Here is a 23238-nt window from a genome sequence, read left to right on the forward strand (position 1 = left end):
TTCTTGTGACTCTTTTCTTCAAAGATAATTTCTTTGTTGTATGTGTTTTCAGGTTTAACACTTTCAAACTTTTGAATTACTCCTCTGTCATCACATCTGTGCAGAATTTTAGACTGTGATGAAAGTCATTGTCACTTCCACTGATTTCCACATCATTATTTAAAAAGTTAAATATAACTGGATCTAAGAGCATTTCCTGTACTCTGCCAGACACTCCTAGACATAGCTTTCAATCATTACTTTTTGTATATCAAGCTTTTGCCTCATTTCAATTCACATAATTGTCCTCTAAAAATTTGGCATTAATTTTTCAATTAACTATTTATGAGACAGTGTCACGACTTTATTAAAATTTGTATGGATAGCATCCATTGTTTTCACTTCAACTACTGGGTTTTGTAGTTTTACTTAAATAAAAAGCAATCAGGTTTGTTCAGGCAAGATTTGCTCTTTAGAAAATTATGCATATTCTTACTCATTGTTCAACTATCCAATGGAAAGGGTGAAGGAGATTAGCAAACACACAAAGGAAAGACTCCAGCCTTCCCCATCCTCTTACATGACACCTTACATTTCCTTTTATGCCCTTGAAAAATCTCTCTCTAGATAATCAGCAACTCCTTTTTTAATATGTGCTCCCTTATTTTCTAGGGCTGAGTCTAGACTCAGAGAATAGCAACAGAGAAGTTCATTTCTGTTCTCTGTTCCTGCTCTCCACTCCTCTTTTACAAAATTATTAGTTTATTCTTCTATTTTGGTGCACACAAACTTGTCCAGAGCTGATCAAATAAAGCCCCCTGAGATCAGAGTCACTATTACAACTCTGAGCCATATTCAGATCCTGCAGAGCACCACATTGTTTTTTCTGCACTTTTTAAGCATTTCTCACTTCCCAGCATTTTCAGAGTAACCCTGAAGTTACTTTGGGGTCTTGCTTGCAGAAGATCAGTCTTCCTCCCTGAGCTGCCCTGGTGTCCTTGCACCGATAAAAGGCTGGGATCTCATCACATGTTTCCATGAAGAAACTTCCAGTGGTGCTGAAACATGGGAGCAGAGCCAAACTATGCCCATGCTCTCCTACTTTTCTTCCTAGCAAAGCAAACCTTAAATAAAGAGAGGATGCACTATCTCAATAATTTTCAGTCTTTCCATCAACTAGCATGCTAAGAAAATAACTTTTTGCCAAGTTAGTTGTTCCATGGAAGTCCCACAGTTGTTTCTGGTGCTCTAATCCAACCAACCCACAATAATGCAGAGCCTGTAACTGGTACCAAGACCAGCTCCATCTCTTAAACTTCAATCTATAAATGTTAGGAATGCCAGCTTTAATCTTAAACATCAAGTTCTCAATATTAACTGCAAAGAAGTGTGACTTTATAGGGGTAGTTATATTTGGCTTATACAGACATATAAAATGAAAAACTCTGTTGTGGCAGCTCTTTGTCAGTATCTCACAGAACTTGTATCTGGAAGAAATCTCAGTAAATTACCATCTGGCTATAAAGTCTCACATGCTCTCAATCCTGGAGAGTGTTCTGCATCCCTACTTTACTGGAAGCAGGATTTCATCACCTGATTAGTCAGTCATTTCAGGCTGAGGGCTCCTTTCTCTTTTGTAACTTGTGCTGTGCCATCTCAGATCTCCTGCTTACAGTAACCACAAATGAAAAAATATGGGAAATAAAAACTTGGGAATTTGTATTTTCTCTTGCAAAAGACACTGAGAAATTATTTTTCCTCCTCCATTTGCAGCCATATTACTACCATGATGTGTTTTGATCTAATAGTTTTCCTATTTCTCAGGACATGATTACACCAGTGAAAAAAATAGTTTTGAAGCTTTTCAGTTAGGTACTGAAAAATACTATGGAGCTCTACTTGTAATTTGGCATGAAACACTACTAATATCATACATAATGTGGTAGGTGATGAAGGAAAACTTAAAAAAAAAAGCCAGAGGGAGGCAATTCACTGACAAAGCAACTATTCAGTGTGGTTGAGAATAATATCCCTAGATTGCTTCAAATAGGTTGTATTATTCAGAAATAATTTAACTTCCATGGTGATACCTGCCAACAATAAAAATGACATTCCATAGTTTCAGTTTCATATTTTTAGATGTAAAGCTCATTGTAGACACCTAGGCATGCACACAGTGAGCAGCTGTGCCTTCAGCATGCCATCTTAAATAATGTTAAATTTTTGTCCCTGGTTTGCTAGAGAAGTATCACCTCTGCACAAGCAGTGCAAGGCATTATCTACCAGACTGGACCAGGGTGCAACTTTGGCCAGAAAGGCTGTAATTCACAAGCATGTTAGATGGCAACCTATGTTCTGTTTGCCTAAATTAATATACCCTTGATGCAGTGTACATCACCATCTCTCCTTCTCCTAATGCTCTGATAATAGAGTTTTGTAACTTGTAAAAGGATTACTTCAATCCAATCAGCAGGTGCTGGGATCAGTGTGTGTCACACAAACACTTGCTAATCCCTTTTCTTACAGCTCCCAGCTGCCAAAGGTGTTCAATGAAATCCCAGTGAAATGGATGGACACATCCTGGCCTGGACTGACACAGGTTGTCATCTGTGGAAGAGATCTTGGAAAATACATTAGCTGCTAAGAATTGCTTCAACTGGAATGGTGGAGGCAGGTATACTTTTAAAAAGAAATGCAGCTATGAAGTTAAACATTAAAAAAAAAAATGGAATGCTTAATTATGAAATATTTACTCTACCTGGCTCTCTAAATATAGCAGAAGATAAAGAAATTCACTCCACAAGGAATCCCTTCTTAAGGAATATCAGCTACTTAATGGTGTCTTCTAGGTCTTAAAATATAACCACCCTCATCTCCTCCTCCTTACCCCCTTTCTTGAAATCTAAATTATGCCTCTGAATTTTCACCTCTGCAATTACTTTGCTTTAAATAAACCTCCACAAAAAAGGGAAGATGATTGCCATAAAAGGAATACAATTTGCTCCCTTACAATCCCTGTATTTCTATAGCTCCTTCTTGTCCAACTGTCTGAAAGTGCTCACATTTCTCCTGCAGGGGAGGCAAGTATCACTGCTGCTTCACAGGTGGGAAATGGAAGGGCTCAAACATTGAAATGAATTTCCCAGGGTCACAGAATATGCTCCTAAAACACTAATTTTTGCAGGAATATTCTTGACAGCTGATTTTTAACCCCGTGATCATGTTTATAGACATGGCTGAAAGGACACCTTAATGAATCCATATCTGAGAACATTTTTGTAATTACAAGTATACCAAATATTCTGACTGTGATGGAATTAGTACAGATTTTGGGTTGGGGATTTTGTTTAGAAGTACATGGTTTAAGTGTCTGGTGAGTAGATAAATTCATGCACATGCTGAATGCTGTTTATGCAAAGACATGCCAAGGTAAATAATATATATGTAAAAGATGAATTATCCAAAAGCACTTTCTAAAATTTCTGTACTTCCTATAGTAGATTTCACTACAAAAATCTTAAATAATAAATAGCCTTCACTAAAAGGAACAATATTACTTAAAAAAATTAAGGTCTAAACCTCTTAGCCAATTACTGCTATTTCACAGCATGGGATATGTTGCGACATTTTGTAAAACCAAAAATAAATCCAAAACAAGAAAAAACTCAGCCCAAACCTCCCCATTAAAGACAGCTCTGCAGTACAGGAACTGGCACCAAGGAGAGTGTCAGCTGAATTCATCAACTGAGACATTTTGGGAAGCATTTCTGGTAGCTTTGTTAAAATGTAAAAGCACAAGCATGTAAAAACTAGCTGGAAAACTGAACAAAAATATACAAATCAAGTCCTTTGGCTCTTTGTGATAAATATTGACACCCAACACCACTCTCACAGAAAACTGCTATTCTCTTCTTACACATTAAATCAATTTTTCTAATGATCCCTTCTCACTTCATTTTTTACTAATATTTTAACACCATACCAGAATCCAAGACATATTTGTGATTCATTTATACGTCTGTTGTGTGTCTGAAATGAAAACTTTAAAAATATATTACTGCACACTAATTACCTGGCTGAAAACACAAAACCAAATTCCCTGGCTTCGTCTCACAGCCCTGCTAACTCAATTAAGCATCTAAATTTGGGTTCTCTGTTGGATACTGTATTTTCAAATTTAGATTTTAATGAATTACAGTCTGTGTTTCTTTTCAGAGCACTTGTATAGTCATCTTCCTTTACTATATATATAAAAATTACCAAGAGATAAATAAAGAATTCTGAAAACATCATGTTTAAAAATAATCTTCTCTTCAAGCATGGTCAAGTTCTACAGAGATAATGAGACCAGTAAAACCCAGGCAACCATGACCAAGTATATCCAAGTGATACAGAACACGATGTGATTTATAGATAGTCTGGAAAAATATCACTATGTTAAACACTGGCCATCTTGAGGGCAGACAGGAAAATATTTCTTTTACAGATATAATACCCCTGCTAAAGCAAAGGGATAAGTACTTACTTACTGCTACTCTTAAACTTGTGAATAGAAGTCAAAAAGGGCTTCTCCAGGAAAAAATAATAACTCATAAAGGAAAGCCCATCTGCTCTTCTGGGATTTTTTTTGGGTGGTGGGTCAAGGTAAGATATTGAACTGATAGAGTTTGTACCTAAACACACACAGAGGTTGTGGAAAATTGAGAACATGCAATATGAAATCCAAGCAGTCTTGCAATTCATGCTACACCCACAGCCTAGAGGCAGGCTATGCATATATGCACAAGTGACCACCAGGTTAGCTGGGAGAAAAAGCAGGAAAGGAACAGACTGGTAATCAGCCTTTTCCTTAGAAATCTCCTGTAACAGAGACCAGACACTTCCAACTCCACAAACAGCTTCAATGACCTCATCCTCATCCCCATTTTGGAACCATGAAAATTCCATGTTTGCACACACAGAAGCAACACAATTGGCAATTCCATGGGAACTGCCAGTCCCACAGATGCAGAGCAAGCTCAGTACAACAGTAAAAACAAAGAGCTTGACTATAGAAGACAGCTCATAAAGCAGGTTGAATGAAAAACTGATTTTTTTAATGGTTGGACTTGATTTGGAGGTCTCTTTCAACCTAAATGATTTTTTGACAGTAGGAAACGAAGAAATTATTTTTTCACAGAAGCCCTTTGAGGACTTAAAGAGACAACTGTGGGAGAAGACACTTCTGCCCTACCCCTTCCATGTCACACTCACAGTCATGTTGAAACAACATGCAGTAGGAGAATAAGCAATGCTGGCTGTGAGCAAGATGCAGCTGGCATCTGCCCAGCTCCCAAATCTGGAGGAAGTGTCCCATTTTTCAGGTAACCTTTTATCTATGCACCATGGGAATTCCAACTGATGCTGGCCTAGCTCAGTAATTCTCAAATATTTTTTTCATGAAAGCATTCAAAAGGGATTGTGAAGTGATGGTAGAAAGGCTTTAGAAGTGCATAAGCTGAAGACATCCTGCCTATTCCTGGGACTCTTGGGTTTCCATGGAAGCCAGTAAAGAATAACACTTTAAAGAAGTTTGAGGAACACTGGTCTAATCCACAGATGAAAACATTTGAAGTGACAGAGGGCAAAATAAGAACAAGGGAAAAACAATGTGAAAGAGGACAGAAGAAGAAGCCAAGAACATACTCTAGAGGTCAATAAAGAAGTGAAATGATGAAAGAAGACACTATACTGCAAAGGAAGAAAGTCAGAAAAACAAAAACTAGAACATAGATAAATGCTATGGGAAGAAGCAAATTTTGGTCATAACTGATAGGTCTCAACATTTCTTTGCATGCTGTCTCTTCTCCTTTGAACCTTTCCCTTCAACTGCTGAACAAGGAGAATACATTGAGGGGGTGACAGCAGTAGTTTTGACTAGACAGTAAAAGTACAGCTGACTGTTAAACAGAAAGAAAAAGAACCTAAAATTTGGTGCATGTGCATGATTGCTAAGGATTTAGCAGATTGGCCTTGAACAAAACTGTTATCAATTCAGAAGAGACTCAAAAAATGTGTGGAAGGCATCCTTTTCCATCATACTCTTATTTACTATAGACTGCACATCCTCAGTTTGGTTTTCACAAGCTTTTTCAATACGTATTTAATATCTTTCAGTCAGCTCTCCAAATATGGGATATTTTGCTCTTCAATAATAAGGTGAAAACTAAACTTGGCAGAATGAAATCTGACAAACCCAAGTCCAGAGTTCCTTTATACTTTCATGTCTTAAAAAAGAGCAATGAGTGACACAAAAGGACAAAAATATTATCCTTCAATACAATCCTTCTTCTGTTAAAGCCAGTAGGATGAGTTGTGAAAGCTCAGCACAGGGACACAAGGGAATGGGGATCTACTCCTGGCTCTGTTTCCAACCTTAAGGTTTGTCTTGGTCAAGATGCTTCCCTGTCAGTGCCTGAGTTTCCTGGACTAAAAAGACAGGATAATGATAGAGACCTTTTTAAAAAGAGCTTTGAATCTACTGATCAGAAGTAGTATATAAGCATTGCCTTATTATTATTTTGGTTATTAAAGCGAGTTGAAAGGATCCTGGTGACTTTAATCAACATTTCTTTTATCAGGCCCCAGAATCCTACCTGAAGGACAAAGTTTTTCAAAATTCAGTTATGAGGACACACATATGCTAAGTTGAAGGCTGGTGGATACCCTCAGATACCACAGAGTTTTTTTGATACTTGAACTTCTTTGTTCTTGAACTTCAAATGAAAGAAAAAGCCATTTATGGAGTTCCAGAAGTAGTGTATTGGGCACCATTAGTACATTTACTACAGCAGCCATACACTACCATGATGTTTTCAATCAAATTGGTCCAATGCAAACCAAGACACAAAAAGGTGAAAGGAGGCAATGAAAAATGAAGAAAGCACCTTTCTCAGGCAGGCATTACACACACACACACCTGAGAAGCAGCAGGACACCCCGCTGCTGTGAGCCAGCACTGCCCTGGGCATCTTAGCTTGTTAATAAAGCCAACCCTTCCAGGTGCCTTCCCTAGCAGCAGATAAAGCAGTAGATAAACTGCTGCATCAGAAACACTCCTGCATTTAGAAAAGCTTTGGGTTTGGATTCTGCATTAGCTTCATCCTTGAAAAATTCCATCTTTTAAGTCCACCACAGCCTACCACACTGGCATGGTGGCTGTCTCTTCATGCCACAGTCTACAGGGTTTGTTATGATTCCTACAAGTTAAGAAGCACCCTTGATGCCTTTGGTCTAACACATAATCATAATACATACAAAACATGATTTTATATGAAAGTGCTTCATTGGGTATCATTACTGCATGCTATTTACCAACTGCTACTTTTAAGCTAAAACTCCTTTGGAATTGTCTGATGAATGACATGAATGCCCACTTTAGGACACGTCCTGCTGCAGAAGTACTCCCTCTGCAAGACTGCTCCAAGGAACCTTGTAGGACTTACAGATAAAAGGTTACTTCTGCAACCTGCAGTTTTTGGGGTGAGCCCAGTCAAGTTTCACGTGCTCCACACAGAGGTAAAGCTTGGAGTAATCTCATGGTAGAGCAGGTACATGAGGGTTTGTTGTGTTGATGGTACTTCTACACACAGTCCATCTACTCATGCAAATAATGTCTTAAAGCATTTAAATGATCTCTATCTATTCTACTGGTAAAATTTGTCACTGGCAAAGACATGTGACATCTTTTCCATTAGCTTTTCTCTGTAATGTGACACAGGCAGATTAAAAGGGTTCTTTAACATACATCTCCTCCAGTACTGATGTGTCTGAGATCACTGCAAATTAAATTTTATAAATTATCACTGCTGTGCTTTTCACCATTTATGTCACTATATATTCACAATTTCCTCATTCCAAGGAGCACAAACAGCCTTGTCAGCTTCACTTATACACTGCTGTAAGAGACAAAAATTGCCAATATTGCAAGGAAAAGTTTTAAAATTTAAAATGCTAAAAAATTTTCCATTAACACAGAAAAGTTGTATATATTGTATGTCTGCTCCCAAATATTTATCTATACCTATAGAGCATACTATTGCTGTTCATGGTATTTGTACACAAGCATGCATGCGGGTATGAAGCACCCACCACTGAAGAGTCATCTCAAGGCACATGATACTAAAACCAATATACAAACCCTAAAAATATACCAGTATTTAAAGGCATAAGAAGGCCTAAATAAACATGAAGTAACACTGTGTCATAAATATAACACCAAGATCTAGGGCCTGGTTCTGCCTGGGCTCCCACCCGCTAATCACTCGTCTGCAGACACAGCCGTGGGTGCAATTTCAGCTCTCAGATTTTCCTGCTGTAGCTTTTCTCCCCTTGTTATCTCAGTAGACATCTTCACTTTGGTGAGATGGATATTGAACTACCATCCTGCTACACATTCTAGGAATATGCACACAGCAAGCAGCTCGGCGTCAGCTCACACATGAACAGCCTTAGCTCCCATAAAATATTCATTCATTTAAAAAATATTTGCACCCTGCTGTCAAACTTAGACAAATTCATACTGAGCCTCAGAAAATAGCTGTTTTAATGGTAAATGATGTTCCAGAAACCTCTTTCAGGCTAAACACTCTCGTCAAAATTATTTTAATAAGAAAGATTAACAATTTCAACATTAGCTGCTAATCCCCTTTCATTTGAAACTGTGCTGATAAAATTCTTTGCTTGTCATTCAAATAGTAAGTAATAATTATAGATTTGGGGCCTCCATCTCTTGCTTCATTAATAGTAAATTGCATGGAAGTCTGAAGCATAAAGTCAGCTTTGATACATCTCAAAATGCAATTTCCATAGCTTTCCTTAGCTATGTACAATTAATTACAGAGTTAATAAGGGGAATATGTTAATGAAAGGGAAATTATTCACTCAGACCACCTGGTCTTATCAAATTTCTTTAATATGTTTCCTTCTTTCTGTGAATTTGCATGACAGCAAGAACACAAATCATGGTGTGCATTGCTAGTCCTTTAGTATTTTTATTTACAACCAGCTAAAGTCCACTTAAATTAAATACAGAAAGAATGAAAGAAGTAGTCAGTAGTAAATAACTGACTGCATTTGTTTTCTCAAGTTCGGTACCTTTATAATTTTAAAATAAAATTGCTTAAACAGCTTTATAATTACCAGACTCTCTTCAATGCTGAAGCACAAATATAATGCATCCAAAAAGGAGACATTGTCATCTTTTATTTTCCTTAAAGAAATGTGCTGCATGTGCACATATTTAATAAAAGATGTACAGAAATGGGCTTCAATTCACTGCAGTCTGACAGCTACTAGAGCTTAGTTGCTATGTGCAGTGGAGTTTTTGGATGTTCAGGGGAATATTTTAGTTACTACAAACAGCCCAGTCAGAAGGTGGCAAACCTTCACATAAATCATCTTAAAAATAACACAGTTGTGATACATAGTCAGAGAAATATTTTTTAAAGATGGGTCAAGTCCAGAAACCAACCATCTTTAACAAAGCTCAATGGATTTACTACTGACCAGACAGAGGACAAAAACATTTGAGGACCTGGACATCAACCCTCATAATCATTCCAGGAAGAAAAAGGCCAGAGAATAATTCCTAGAGCAATGGCAGGTTGTGTTTGGAGGAGGTGATGCTTGTGGGCAGTTTATCACCCCTCCCTCCTATTCTTAGTTCAATGCAAAGGTCCAACATACAACAAGAGGCAGCTCATAATTCTCCCTTGCTATGAATAGGGTTTTCTTGGCCAGCTTGGCAACCTAAAGCAGCATTAGCTCATGAGTTTAGGAGAAGAGGATAAGGGAGACATGACAGCATTGAGGGAGAGCTGCCAACAAAAAAAAAAAAAAAAAGTAAGCTATTACTCTGGTCTGAAACAAAAGGACAGTTACATAAAGGAGACAAACTCAGTAAAATTATGTCTTTTATAAAGACATACTGGGGGGTAAGGATGTAATATTTGAGGGTGGAATACTTTACCTGGTTTTGACCACAAAGTAAACCAGTCCTCTTTTATTGAACAGCAAATACTATGTCATCCACTTCCAAGCAAACTTCACAGATTATTTTAATGTTTATCTCCTTATTTAAAAATATTTCCACAGCTGCGTCGTGGGTGCATATGCAAAATTTGATCATCACAGGAGCATTCTGTCTGTGTCCTACACATCAAATTTTCCAAATACCACCCAAATTCTGTTACCTTACTCAGAAAACACTGCCAAATTATGGTCTAATCCCAGAAGGAGTTGCAGAAAGCAAAGTACAAGTTTTTTTAATCTTACCCTGAAGAACTTTGTTGAATCAGACTTTGTTGAATCAGTGGAGGGATTGAACTGTCTTCATAACAAATAACCAGGTCATGTTCAATAACTTTTGCTGGCATGGCCCACACAAAGAGAAAGAGCTCTCCAAAATATCAATGGGAGTTCTTCTGGGCATCCTAAACTGCAACTGGCACAGCAGTGCAAAAACACAGTGCCAATATTATGTCTCTTTGGAACTTATGAAGCAAGTCCCACTTTCACCCTGAACTCTTACATATTTTGAGGAGCTCTGAAGCTGGAGTCCCATTTACCACATGTCATTTGATCTTAGCAGTGTGCCATGTCTAGCAACCCATGTGAGTAATTTCTTTACCCCACAGTGAGTCAAAACTCGCCACCTGCTCCTATCTGAACTCTGCCACCAGCTCAGAAATACTCTGTAACATACATTATCATCTTGAGTCTCCTGCCTGAGAAGTCTTCCTGAATTGCCCTCTTTCTAGTATCCTTCTAAACAGGCATTTCCACCTGCTAAATCCAAAATATGATTAACTGCTGTATCTGCTACAATGAGTTATCAAGGATTTAATGCATGATGTGAGTGTGCACAACAGGAAAAATACTGCAAGAGCACTTCATCACTGAGGATGCATTTGGAGCCAAAAGAAAAGATCTCCCAGATAAATATTCATCTCCAGGAGACCCCACAGTTCATGAGATTCCTTGTCTTCAACCTGATCTATCAAAACTCAGATAATTTTCATTAAATCCCCATCTATTGCTACTTGCTACAGTTGATACTTGTCTTGCCTTGACATTACCTGGATGTCCTCTGGAAATGCAAGAAAGCTGGGTGAAACAGAAAAAAGTCCAGATAGCCACCAAGATTTGTTTCAGCCAAGAAAATGATCCTTTCTTTTTACTTGCTGCACACAGTTGCATAACCTAGTTTTGTGTCACACATTTCTCCCAATGTAACACTTTTAAAATCAGTAATCTAGAATATTAAGAGAAATGCTTTCTTCATCTTTCTACTAAAAGCCTTAGGGAATGATGTAAGTTGGATAAAAGTGTTCAACCAAAGCAGCTTAAACAAAGCTGGAATAAACACTTTACAGTCAAATGACAGAGTAAGACATAGCCACAGAAATTTGGTGAGTTATTTCTAATCATGAATACATTAGGGGAAGACAACTGGCATGGAAGAATTTAGGGAAAAAAAGGTTTTGAAATCCATTTCATACCATGTTCAAGAGGAATGTTTTTCTCGATTTGCAATTGTCATTATTTCCTAAGGCCCATTCAACAAAATTAATATAGAAAATGGGAGGCAACTTATTATGAAACAAATAAAATGGAAGAATCAAAGGGTAACGTGTTCATGAATATTTTTTCTGAGTTTTATTGATATAATCTATGTAGTACATACATCCATTTATTAGATTTATGGCTCTATTAGTAGAGCTGTTTCCATATGCCATGAGATTTTTTTCACTTTGCAGTTTTCCTTTGCTCCTGTATCTCAAGTCCCAGCTTTAAACAAACACAGGCAAATGTTTCAAAACAACTTAAACATTTAGGGAGGGAAAAAAAAGATGTAAAAAGAAGGGATAAACACTACATGAGCAGAAGATCTTTCAGGAGGCAGCCAGCTCTGCTTGTCCCTAAAAGCATGACAGCTCAGGGAGAGATGGGTAAAGATTTTCCCATCCACAGTGTTTATATCTTTTTGGGATATTGGCTATCCTGTCACAGAGTAACATAATTTATAACAGCCCTTTCCCTTGTGACTCCTCCTGTCCAACTGTTCATGATGAAATGGCCTTTAGGGCCAAAGCTTTCTTGGGACTTAATTTTGTGAGACTTCTACAACTATTTATACTGGCACAGCTGAAAGGTAAGTTGGGATTTAGATCCACTTAGCACATGTGTAAGGAGTTCATGCTTTTAGCTTAACTTTGCCACCGACTTTTTTTCCCTTCCCATGTGAGGGAGGATTTTTTTCTTCATTTTCTCAGTGGCAAGCTTTTTTTAAACAGGGTATTTATATTCTTGAGATGCATGAAGAGGTATTAAGGCTGGTAGAAGGAGATGGTGGGAAAAAGAAAAAAAAATATTAGACTCCATTTAATAATCAAACAAATGATTGTGACAAAGCCCTTGTTTTTCATACTGCACTCCTCACCTTTGTCCCTGCCAGCATTAATCACCTCTGCAGCATCTGTGTCCCCAGGCAGTGCACTGCATGCTGCTTCACTCAGGAGATGCTCAGTGTGTGTATGGATTAAGGTCAAGGTGGAAAGTACACCTGCTTCTAGCTCAGTGCTAGCTGTCCTTACATGCTGGAGCTTCTCTCTTCATTTAGAGAAGTGTGTTTAGATGCCTTTTGCTCCCAGTGTTATTGCAGCTTTAGGGATAAAATGAAGGAATTTCAGCAAGATGTAGTACAGGATCTAGCAAATCCCTTTTCTTGTTGCAATGTGTCTTCAGTCACTCAGTTCTACACTCTTCCATATTCAATTAAAAAGAGTCTATAGCTGCTACCCCATAGAGCTTATCTAAAAAAGAATTCACTTCAAAAAATGAGAGTGAGGGGGAAATTGCTAAGAAACCATCAAAAAGTTACTATTCAGAGAGTACAGGATACCAATAGCATCAAAAACCCCCAGGTTCAATCTTGGAAACTATTCTCTCCCTGTAACCCTTCCCAGTCCAACAGCAATCCTGTCAGTGATTCAGCATCAAAATTAAGTGGATGTAAAATTCAGCACCTGGGGTTTGCCTGTTTTAGCAGCAGCAGGCCCCCACCCCATGTCCCCAGCTAAGATTGTGTCACCTTCTGGGACACAGGCTGTCCCAGGACTTTGGCAGAAAGCTCTCTTCTGAGGCCATCCTTCACTTCTCTGTGGTGAATGTCCTCCTGGTTTTACAGGCATATTGCCAAAGACAAGGGGATTAAGCAGACTTATATCTCTTAGATAAAAGGCCATAGATTTCAGGCTCTAGTTCATCTGTTCCCATCACCTCATTCAGTCCAAATATGAAACTTCTCCCTCTGAAAAGTACATCATCACAAACAATCACATATTATTATTACTTCCAATACATAAAGCAGTTTCATACCCTCTGGCAGAGGACGCCTAAGACTTCAGCTTGCAAAAAGTACTGAAAAAGACCTTTTTTAAATTCACACTTTCTGAAATTCTAATTTATGTATAATGCTCCAAATTTTGCACATCTGTCTTTACAAGGAAAAAACCTGCAAAACACAGAAAATCGTGCAAAACACAGAAGATCACTTCTGCTTCTGCAAATATCCTCTCTTATATGGAATTCAGATAACAACCTCATAATGTTATCACCAAAATCATACATTCTCTTCTTGCAGTACTCTTCTTCATTTAAAACCTCATAAAAGATTATTTGTTTTAACCAAAAAAAGCATGGTAATACATGAAGCAGGTGTAGGATCCAATCCACCTCGGTACTGAGCTTGTCCTACAGCACAAACAAAAGAGATTCCTTCATGTAAGCTGCAAACATCAAGGTCTCCTTATTCTCAGGAGACCTTCAGAGCCACCTACTCACTTCATCAAGGGGGAATTTATGGACTCAAGTCAACACCAACACTTCATTAAATGCCTAAAATATAGGAGCCCCAGTTAGGGAGACTAAATCTCTCCTGATCACTTTTAAACTCCCTCTGATTTTCTTGCTGGACTACAAAAGGAATTGTTGCCCTTTATTAGAACTTCTCTTGTCAGCTGCAATATAGACATACACATGAGAATAAACTGGGTGGAAATTTAAGTTCCTCTTCTTTCCCTTGTAGTGACCTTCTGAATGATGCTTTCTTGCAAAACCAGTGGTGACCAAAATGAGTGCACACATCCTGAGCTGCTGCTCATGCTGAAACCAGCCAGTCAGTGCCACAACCATGACTGCATTAAACATGCTCCTCTAATTACACTTCCCAAAGTGCTTGGATTTTTTAGAAAGCCAGAATCAAAATGTGCCATATGCGCCACCCTCCTGTTAGAAATGTGATGAAAAAGACAGTGAAAAGGAAAAAAAAAAAACCTCTGAATGTTGTTATCACTGTCCTTCTGGGCCTCCTGAGCCCTCCCTGCTTCCTCCTGCCAACAGCTCAAACCACCTCACGCTGCTGGCAGCAGCGCAGAGGCATTGCCTGGCTGCACAGGGAAGTGGCAGAAATGCAGGATTTTTCCCTTTGAAGGCTGGTTTCAGTCTAAGTGAGGAGACTCAAGGTGTGCAGAAACCAGGAACCTTCCACATCCAGAGAGCTTGGAAGATTCCTGCTTTCTGCACCTTTGAGCACTATAAACAATGGGCTAACAAGTGGGAAGTCCTCCAAGAAAACAGTACTTCTGGCCAACAAAGCTCCAACAAAGCCTAAGCTGAGATGACTTAGATATGACTGCAGGTATGACTGATAGCATTTTCCAGCAAATTCAACAGCTTTATAGAAGTATTTCTGACCAATGCTACCCCTGAATAAGATTACACAAAGTCATTCAGCAGTCACACACTTCTAAGCTATTTTCATTAAAGTTTTATTCTGTTCATGAATCAAAAGAAATTATTTCCTGCTGCCACTTTACACAGTAATCCATTGTTTTATTTTCTCTAGGGAGATCCCGGCACCTATAAGCAATAAGGACTGAGGAGCCTTAGCTCAGCTAACTACCCCTTCACTGCACATTGTGGAGCTCAAAAACACATTTGCAGACTTATAAGCCCATTTACCCTGCAAACCAGAGGGTATTTGCCATTCTTACTAGGCCCCTTGCTAATATTTGTCATGGCTTTTTTGGGCACTGAGATATTTTTCAAAGAAAATATCTAAAATTTTAAAAGGAAAAGGATTGCGTCAGAGGGAAATTAGAGGAACTGAAAAATGTCTTTTATTAAATGGTATAAAAGTTGCAAACTGTCTCCTCACTCTCCTCCACTTGTATCTGCAAGGCAAAGAGAGGAAGAGTTCACCTCTGGTGAGCTGCTTCTGTTGCTGCGGTCCAACAAGCCACAGCATGTCCAGAAGGAGAGAAATTCAGGTAAATAAGGCATTACAGAGCTGTGCATTTATTTTTGAGCAGAACATAAACTGGGTCAGCTCTCTGGTTTCATTGTGACCCACAGTGACACAAAACATGAGCATTTCTGATCAAGCCCAATCATCTGCTTCTGAGCTGTAGCTGAGGGATGCTGATCCTTCCATGTAAACCTAACACAGCTTTGCCTTCAGCAAATCTTGTATTTATGGTTTAACTGCTTCCTTAAGTAAACATTCCACTGCCTGCCTGACCCTCCTATTAGGCTTGCCCTGATAGCAAAGCTAAATGCATATTTTGATGCTAACACATATTTTCTCCCTAATTGTATCATCTGAGTCCATTAAGAACAATTTCCCCCCATCCTGTATGTCACAGCACATAGGCAGACTCCCCTGAATCACTGATTTTTGTTTGCTCAGGTTAGACTTAACAAATTAACTGGTTTTACTCTTTCTGTGTGTCTTGCACTCTTCAAACCCTAGAGCATTTCTTTACCCTTCTTTGAACTCTCACCAGTAAGATACATCTGCTGTTAGACAGTTAACACATGTATGAGTTCACCCAGGGTTAAACAGGATTGACTGAATTATGGACACTGAACACCAAAACAGTGATCTTGACCAATCTGACTATTTTTAGAAGTTTATTTACTGTCATATGAAGACAATTCCTTCTTGCAATTTTGCAGACAATTTGCAGAGCCAGAATAAGTGGTACCCCTAAGTAACTTTCTCTCCTTTAAGCATGATTTTGAGATGGTTTTTTATGTTCCCAATAATATCACTGAAAATGATTTTGCTCAATTTGAAGGAATTGAAACTGTTTGCAAATGTTAAATGAATATTTCCATCTACACAGGAAATCTTGCTCTAATTTCCATGCAAATATATTGCCTAGATATTTTTGAACCTTTTTTTGCCTCAAAATTTGTATTTATTTTGAGATTGGGCAACTGGAAATGTTTGGCGTTCCCAATCCTCCTCCCCCCCAGCCCCCAAGTATTTTACTTAACTATGAAAGGAAATCAAGTGAAGTTTAATTACAATTTGGCAATAGTGGAACAGTCAAAACTGTAACAAATGGTTTTCTGTCATGGGAACAACCCTTTCAAGCTGCACTTGTCTACCGGATATTACCATAATAATTAATTAATTACTTTTGGAGGGGGATGGCAGCAATGTATTTACCCAGGATCATAAACTCTGAGGAAGCATCTGGTTTAAAATCCTACCCTGCTTTTGCTCAGTTTTATAGCTGACTTGATCAAGGCTGAAGGAGGTCAGTAACTTGGCTGAGGTCAAATTTGGTTTTTGGGTTTTGCCTGCCTTCATTCCTTTCACCATTATGTGAGGTTGGCTTGTAAGAACTTGAAAAATACCTCAGAAGATAGTACCTTCAAATATAAGTCCAGAAAAAGGAAGAAGTTTAAAAATTATGACCCAAAAGTATGGCATGATGGAGAGAAGTTTCCAAAAACATGGCAAACTATCAACTGGAAAGGATGCTTACTTAAGGTAAAAGAGAAGTCAAATATACAAGCAAAATAACACAACTTTTGGTCAAATTCTTCACCACAACCTAACTTCTACTCAGATAATGTCAATGCACTCTAGAGAGACAGTAAATATTTAAAGAAAGATGAAAATAAGGCACAAAAGCTGGAGGATTACTCTACAGCTCTCCCAGCAGGACAGAAGCAAGCTGCACCAGTCCTAACCACTGGACTCTGACTCTTACACACAAAAATCTCTTAATGTGTCCATCTTCTACACTGATATTGGTCTCAAGCTGTGCCTGGAAGTAACCCAAGATTTCCAACATAGACTCCATCAATAGAATATATTTGGATCATTTCAAACACAAGAAATCCAGCTTGGAAGAAATTCATCCAAGGACAAAACAAAAAAATCCAGGCAAGGCTCAAAATTCAGATCCTTTTTCTAAGGGTGACAGAAATAAATTGCTCCATATCACTAATCTTCTGTTGCCTTCTCAGCTCAGATACCTCCACACACTGGAAACACATGAGAAAAAGCACTGAGCTGATCAGAAATTTGGCAGCTTTCTTCAGTTGTCCAAGCTGAGCTAAACATAAATTAACAGGACAAGAGAACACCACAGGGCTTTTTTTTTCTTAAAAGCAAGAATGCAAACAATTCATATGTTCATGTTAAAAGAATGTTCCCAAGAGAAGAAAAACAAAAATATAATGAAAAAAAAAAAGAAATAAAAATGCCTGTTTTAATTATATAAAGTTAAGATTACCAATGAAGCTCAGGAATATTTTCCACCTGTGAAAACACATCTTCCCTGTCATTTAAAGCTCTCTCTTTCCAAAAGCTGAGCAGGTGCCTGGAATTCTGTCGCAATTTCTGGTGCCACGAAGACAGAAGTGCCTTACCAGGATCATGTGACCGGTGGAGATGTCCATGTTGGACTGGACTGGCTCCTCACACCAGGATGAGGTGCTGCTGCGGGCCGAGGGGCTGGGGATGGGCCCATCACTGAACTGGGAGGAGACGCTGTTGATTCGGGAGGAGTGCAGGGGCTCCGGGCGGTCAGAGCTCTTCACGGCCATGCGCTGCCGGCATAGCTCCTGGAGAGAGAGAGAGAGAGAGGAGGAACAACCCACAGTTAAGAGTAATTACAGGATAGAGTCTACTAAAGACATATGATTTACAACAGGTTTCCAGGGCTGGAAGTGTTTCCCCCCTCACTGCAGTAATTTTTGGTGGCTGTCTGTTCCGTTAAGCACGGCTACAAAGGGATGCTCAATGAAATTACTGCATGATCACTACCCTAACCTTTCAAAAGTGCAATTATGACTGCATGCACATCTCCATATAGATAACCAAAAATCATATTTTGGAGCTTGACTCCTCTAGCAGATATATATTTTTTTCTCCCCCACATTCTGCAAAGCCACTTTGGAACCACACAACCTCCTGAAGTTAATGGGGTTGCACGGGAGTAATTGAGAGCGCTGCTTGGCCCTGGATATGCAAACTCAGCAAGCTCAAGGCAACTGAATTGATGTGCTCTCCTATGTAAATCCTTGTTGATAGATGCCTCATTTCTCTTCATTAAAGTAGCAAACTCGCAACACTTCCTCCCTGATGTGGGGCAGAGAGGATGAAGAATGACATTAACGAAGAATAAAAGCAGAAATCTGTCATTGTATTGTTTAAGCAGCTTTGGCGAAGAAAGAAAATTCAAGCTATCACACACACTAATGCAAGTCATGTTGAAACACCAAAATAGATAGCACTGGGAATACGCATTTTCAGTTGCTCTCATGCATAGAATTCGTGCAAATATACAGAATTCTGGTTAGGTAGCAGAAAATCCTGCTGGTAAAACCAACTCCTGATAGTATAAAATTCTGGTTCTTATAGGATGAGCAGACCCACAGTCACACTGTCATGTTGTAACGCTGTTAGAATCCGCTGTGGTGGTGAGATCACAGATATTGTAATAAAATGATCATTTTTAACATATGACTACTGTCCATGAGGGGTCCTTGGCTGCAAGGCCCCTTGGCAAGTCTATAGGATGTGGCCAAATTGCACACACAGTGTGGGTACACATTTGTCTCAGATTACTCATTCTGCACAGATGAGTACTAAGAGCTCAATCTTTTGCCTCAGGCTAACAAAATAATACAGGCTGAAAAATTCATACCATTGGAATGCCATGGCTTCTGTTTTCTTATTCATTGATAATTTAGTTGCAGCCCAAGTGCCATCAGGAGGATGATCTGAAAACCATTATTTATCAACTGCAATAAAATCTTCTTTTCAGACAGAAGTTTGAAATATAACTTAAGACTATGTCTGGGGCTTTTTATAACCTTGCAAACTCTAGGACACTGAAGGGAGATCCTAATCCATGCAGCAGAAAGCATTCAAACAAACTCCCTGAAACCACTGTATAGAGTCTCCTCCTGTCACCACATGACAATGATGACAACGATTAAAGACCCCTTAAAATATTCTTTTCTACCAAAACTTCTGTCTTGCCATTAGAGATGCTTATGTGGACTTTTACTATTTGATAGTATTTAATACAGTATGTATATACATAGATACATACATGTATGCATACATGTAAAAATTAAGATACACTGAGATGAAATTTGTATCATTTATAGTCAGGATATATTTCACTGTCTATTAAAAATACAGTCACCAGAAGGTTGGGAAGCAGAGATTGCTAATTCTATGTGGTGTCAGTTGCTGGAATAACTGTACAGAAGACTGTCACAAGTGAAACTGCTACCTGACTCCATTATTGCATTTTTGTATATTTATTGATTTTGTCTAGGCCATGAAAGAGTTTTTCTAATTTTTACCAAAAGTAGGGGTTTTCCACACTTGAGTAGTATCTATTCTGTCACTTGGTACTTTTTAGCTTCCTACTAACCTTAACATGAAAAATATTAGAAAAATAAATTAAACTTCAAAAATACGTTGAATTGTGTCATATATATGGCTGTTAGATAGGTCAGTTAAACTATCAGTATTAAACCCAAGACTTTTTAATAAAGGAAAAAATGTCATTGTATCTCTTATTTTTAAATATAGGAACAAAGAAAAAACCTCTTTTTCTCCTTTTCTCAGGAGGATCACACACTTTATAAGAAAGGCTAGCAATAGTCCTCAATGTCTATTACTAACCTCAGAATGACCCTGCAGTAGTGTAATTTCAAATCCTTGCTTTTAGCAGATTTTGGGAAAAAGTATAACAGAGTGGAAGCTTTTTAGACAGAAAAATAAATATACAAAAAACCAAAAAGCTGCTCAGATGTTTAGACATCAGCCATTCCTAGAGGGAATTGTTTATTGGACTAAGCAAAAATATAATAAGTAAAGGTATAAAAAAAAAGAAGTCTATCACATAACTGCTAGAAAGATCTGTCTTCTGGCTAGCATGCCATGTGGTGTTGATATGAATTTATTATATTCTAATAGACATCCTGCTACTTGACTCACCCCAACTCTGTGCTAACAATAGCATTTGTACTCAAACAGGATCTTTGTTTTTAAGTTGATCTGTTCCTGCTGTTCATATCCTGCCTCAAGTCATAATCCTCTGCTTTTACAAGTGGTTGCTGTGGAAAGGATTATAGACCTCTGTTAACAAAAAAGAATTGAGATCAAGCGATCTCTAAGAAATTAATGTACCATTTTTACATGAATTATAATGACAAAAGAAACAATATTATAGACAATTGGTTCTGGAACAGATTAACCTCTAACCAAAAGATTTTTTGGACAAAAAGTATTTAATATGTTACTAAGAAATGTTGTTTTATAATGAAGTTTAACATGTTCATGGTCGTCATGGAAGAAGGTGAAGTTGGGAATCATAACAAATTTAAATATGTTTTAAAAAATGTACCTTATCTCAAATATTAATATATTTCTTTCCTGACATATATAGAACCAAAACAATAATTCCCAGAACTGCTGTAACTGTCAAATACCTCTAACAAAGCAACCACATCGCTGCACTCTGCTGTAAAAAATGTTTAATGTAAACAGGAAGGTCAAATCATAGCTGAAGCAAAAACGCCCCTGAATTTCTTGATTGGAGTCTTAAATCTCCATGACAATGGGTTTTCCCCTGCTGTAAACAGAAGTTTTTGGGTTGAATTTATTTCCAGATCAGTCTGACAGCCCTCAACAGCTCTTCCTTCCCCCTCTTCCAGCCAGCCCAGCCCTGGCTGAGGAACCTGACCCATCCCCACACACACATCAGCCACCTCAACACCGCTACAGCTTCTGCTTCTCCAAAGCCACCTCTGTGCCTCCCTGCCATTCCAGCTCCCACTTGGGTTTCTAGGCTGGAACTGCAGGGATAACATGTTCAAGGCCACCACAGGTAAAAGCTTTGATGCACGAGGTGTTTTGGGGAGCCACATGGGCTCCTCCAGGACATACGGACAAGGGACATCCAGCTCAAAGCAGGGAAATGTCTTTATGTGGAAGTTGGCCTTGAGATGGGTCATCAGTGTTCCCCCCTACAAAAGACATTGGGAATAGTGGGGTCTCACAGTGTGGGGTGTTTCACACCATCCCATGGCACTTACTGAGCCCTGTGGATGGTTCAGACCCTTGTAAGTCCAATATCTGTCACCTGTGCACTTTTCTGCATGCTCAGCTATGCTCTGCCTTCCTCTCCAAAATATTTACTCTCACAAGCATTTTGCAAATCAGCCATTTACCAAACCACAACTAGAATTCAAACTTGACTAAAATGTCAAAGCTTCATACTGTGAGAATGACACAAACTGTATTTCTGTATTGTCTCAGTCATTAAAAATATTTTCTAAGAATGAATTCAATTTACTGCTGCATTTCTATATTTAGCAGAGTGGCTGAGGCTATTTCTGCCATGCTGAGACTCAGTAATGTCTAGCCATTGTTTGTGTATAGTTTGAGTGCCATTCTTCATTTAAAAACATCATTTACACCTAAAAAAGCAACCATAATGCATACAGTGAAAGATGAAGAAACGATCCTCCTGACCTTCAGGCTATGATCTAATGGATGGGTTGGACATAAACATTTATTTAAAAGGTAATTTGAAGTTTATGACATTATTTCCCATCACATGGGAATTGCTATCATACTGAGGCAGTTACTCTGTTTTTTATTTCCCAACATTTATTATCAAACTTATATGGCGGTCACATGCAGTATATAATGGAGAAGTAATATCGCTGCATGACAAAAACTGCCATAACCAAGATAAATATTCTGTAAATAATGTTGAGTTAAATGAGTTCAAAGTACTGCACCATGATCATCTGCAGTGAGCTTTTTATTTGACACACAATTGATAACCTTAAACAAACCATAAACAGTATTTTGGAAACCCCTCAATCCTCTTCACAATGAGGTTCTAAAATATTCCTAATACTTGGCTGTCCACACAGAGACAGGGAGAAGCATGAAGTGCAACTGTTTCCTCAGGTACAAATAGATTTTTGAATCCATACACTCCACTTGTGAATGAACCATCTGCAGCATAAATGTAGCTCATCCACATTTAAAGAAGGGTATTAAGAGACTTGTTTCACTACCTTAATTGACAAAAACTGAGAGCCAGTGTTGCCACCATGTTTTGTTAGGTGGGTCTCTGAACCTGAAGAGGTAAGAAACTCTCCTCTCCAGCAAGGAGGCATCAAGTCTGTTCAGAAATGGAGCCCGCAGGTACCTGTCCAGGCTGGTCTGGAGATGTGACTTGCTTACCAGCAGAAGTGTTAGGCCCTGTCACCAGCCAGTGACAGGAGCTGCCACTTCTCCCACGTGGCTTTGTGATGCTCAGCAGCCATTGGTGTCACAGAAGGGCCAGGCAGCAAAAGAGAGCTCATAGAAATATTTATCTGTCATCTACTGGAAAATCCACTTAAGGAAATTGGAAAATCCATTGAAGCTACACAGTTTACTGAAATGTTTGGTTTTAGAGAGAAATATATGTATATGCCCTGGAAAGGATTATGAGTACAGGTAACCATAGAACTAAAACCAGATGTAACTGAGGCTAATGGGTAATATTGAATCTTTTCTCTTGATTTACTTGCAAAAATGGAATTTGAGAACCTCAGGTGACAGTGCAGGCAGGAGAGCTGACTGGAGCATCCCAGTTAAGACATGGCCAACGTTCACCTGAGCTCTGCAGTCATCAAACACGAGCAATTCCACCTCAAAGCTGCCTCCAGAGAGGATGCTGCAAATACTTAATGCAAATTCTCTAAGCAATACCTTTAGGTATTCCAAGTCCAGCCAGTGATGATGGCACATGAATCATTCTCTTCTAGCTGGTACCAGGAGCATGACAAATGTTCAGTCCAAAGCAAACAAAAATAGCTTTGTATATGAAA

General features: G+C 38.6%; 1 protein-coding gene across 1 annotated transcript in view; it reads right to left on the reverse strand.

The window, feature by feature from the left end:
* Positions 1-23238, reverse strand: part of PTPRN2 (protein tyrosine phosphatase receptor type N2) — a 635322-nt gene that overhangs the window by 67849 nt on the left and 544235 nt on the right. Inside the window, exon 14 of the mRNA XM_071428608.1 lies at positions 17752-17946. Coding sequence (XP_071284709.1) covers positions 17752-17946 — 195 coding nt within the window. The remainder of the gene's footprint in view (positions 1-17751; positions 17947-23238) is intronic.

Source organism: Agelaius tricolor, unplaced genomic scaffold, assembly GCF_023055355.1.
Source record: "Agelaius tricolor isolate 1412-34295 unplaced genomic scaffold, bAgeTri1.0.p SCAF_6, whole genome shotgun sequence".
Classification (NCBI taxonomy): domain Eukaryota; kingdom Metazoa; phylum Chordata; class Aves; order Passeriformes; family Icteridae; genus Agelaius; species Agelaius tricolor.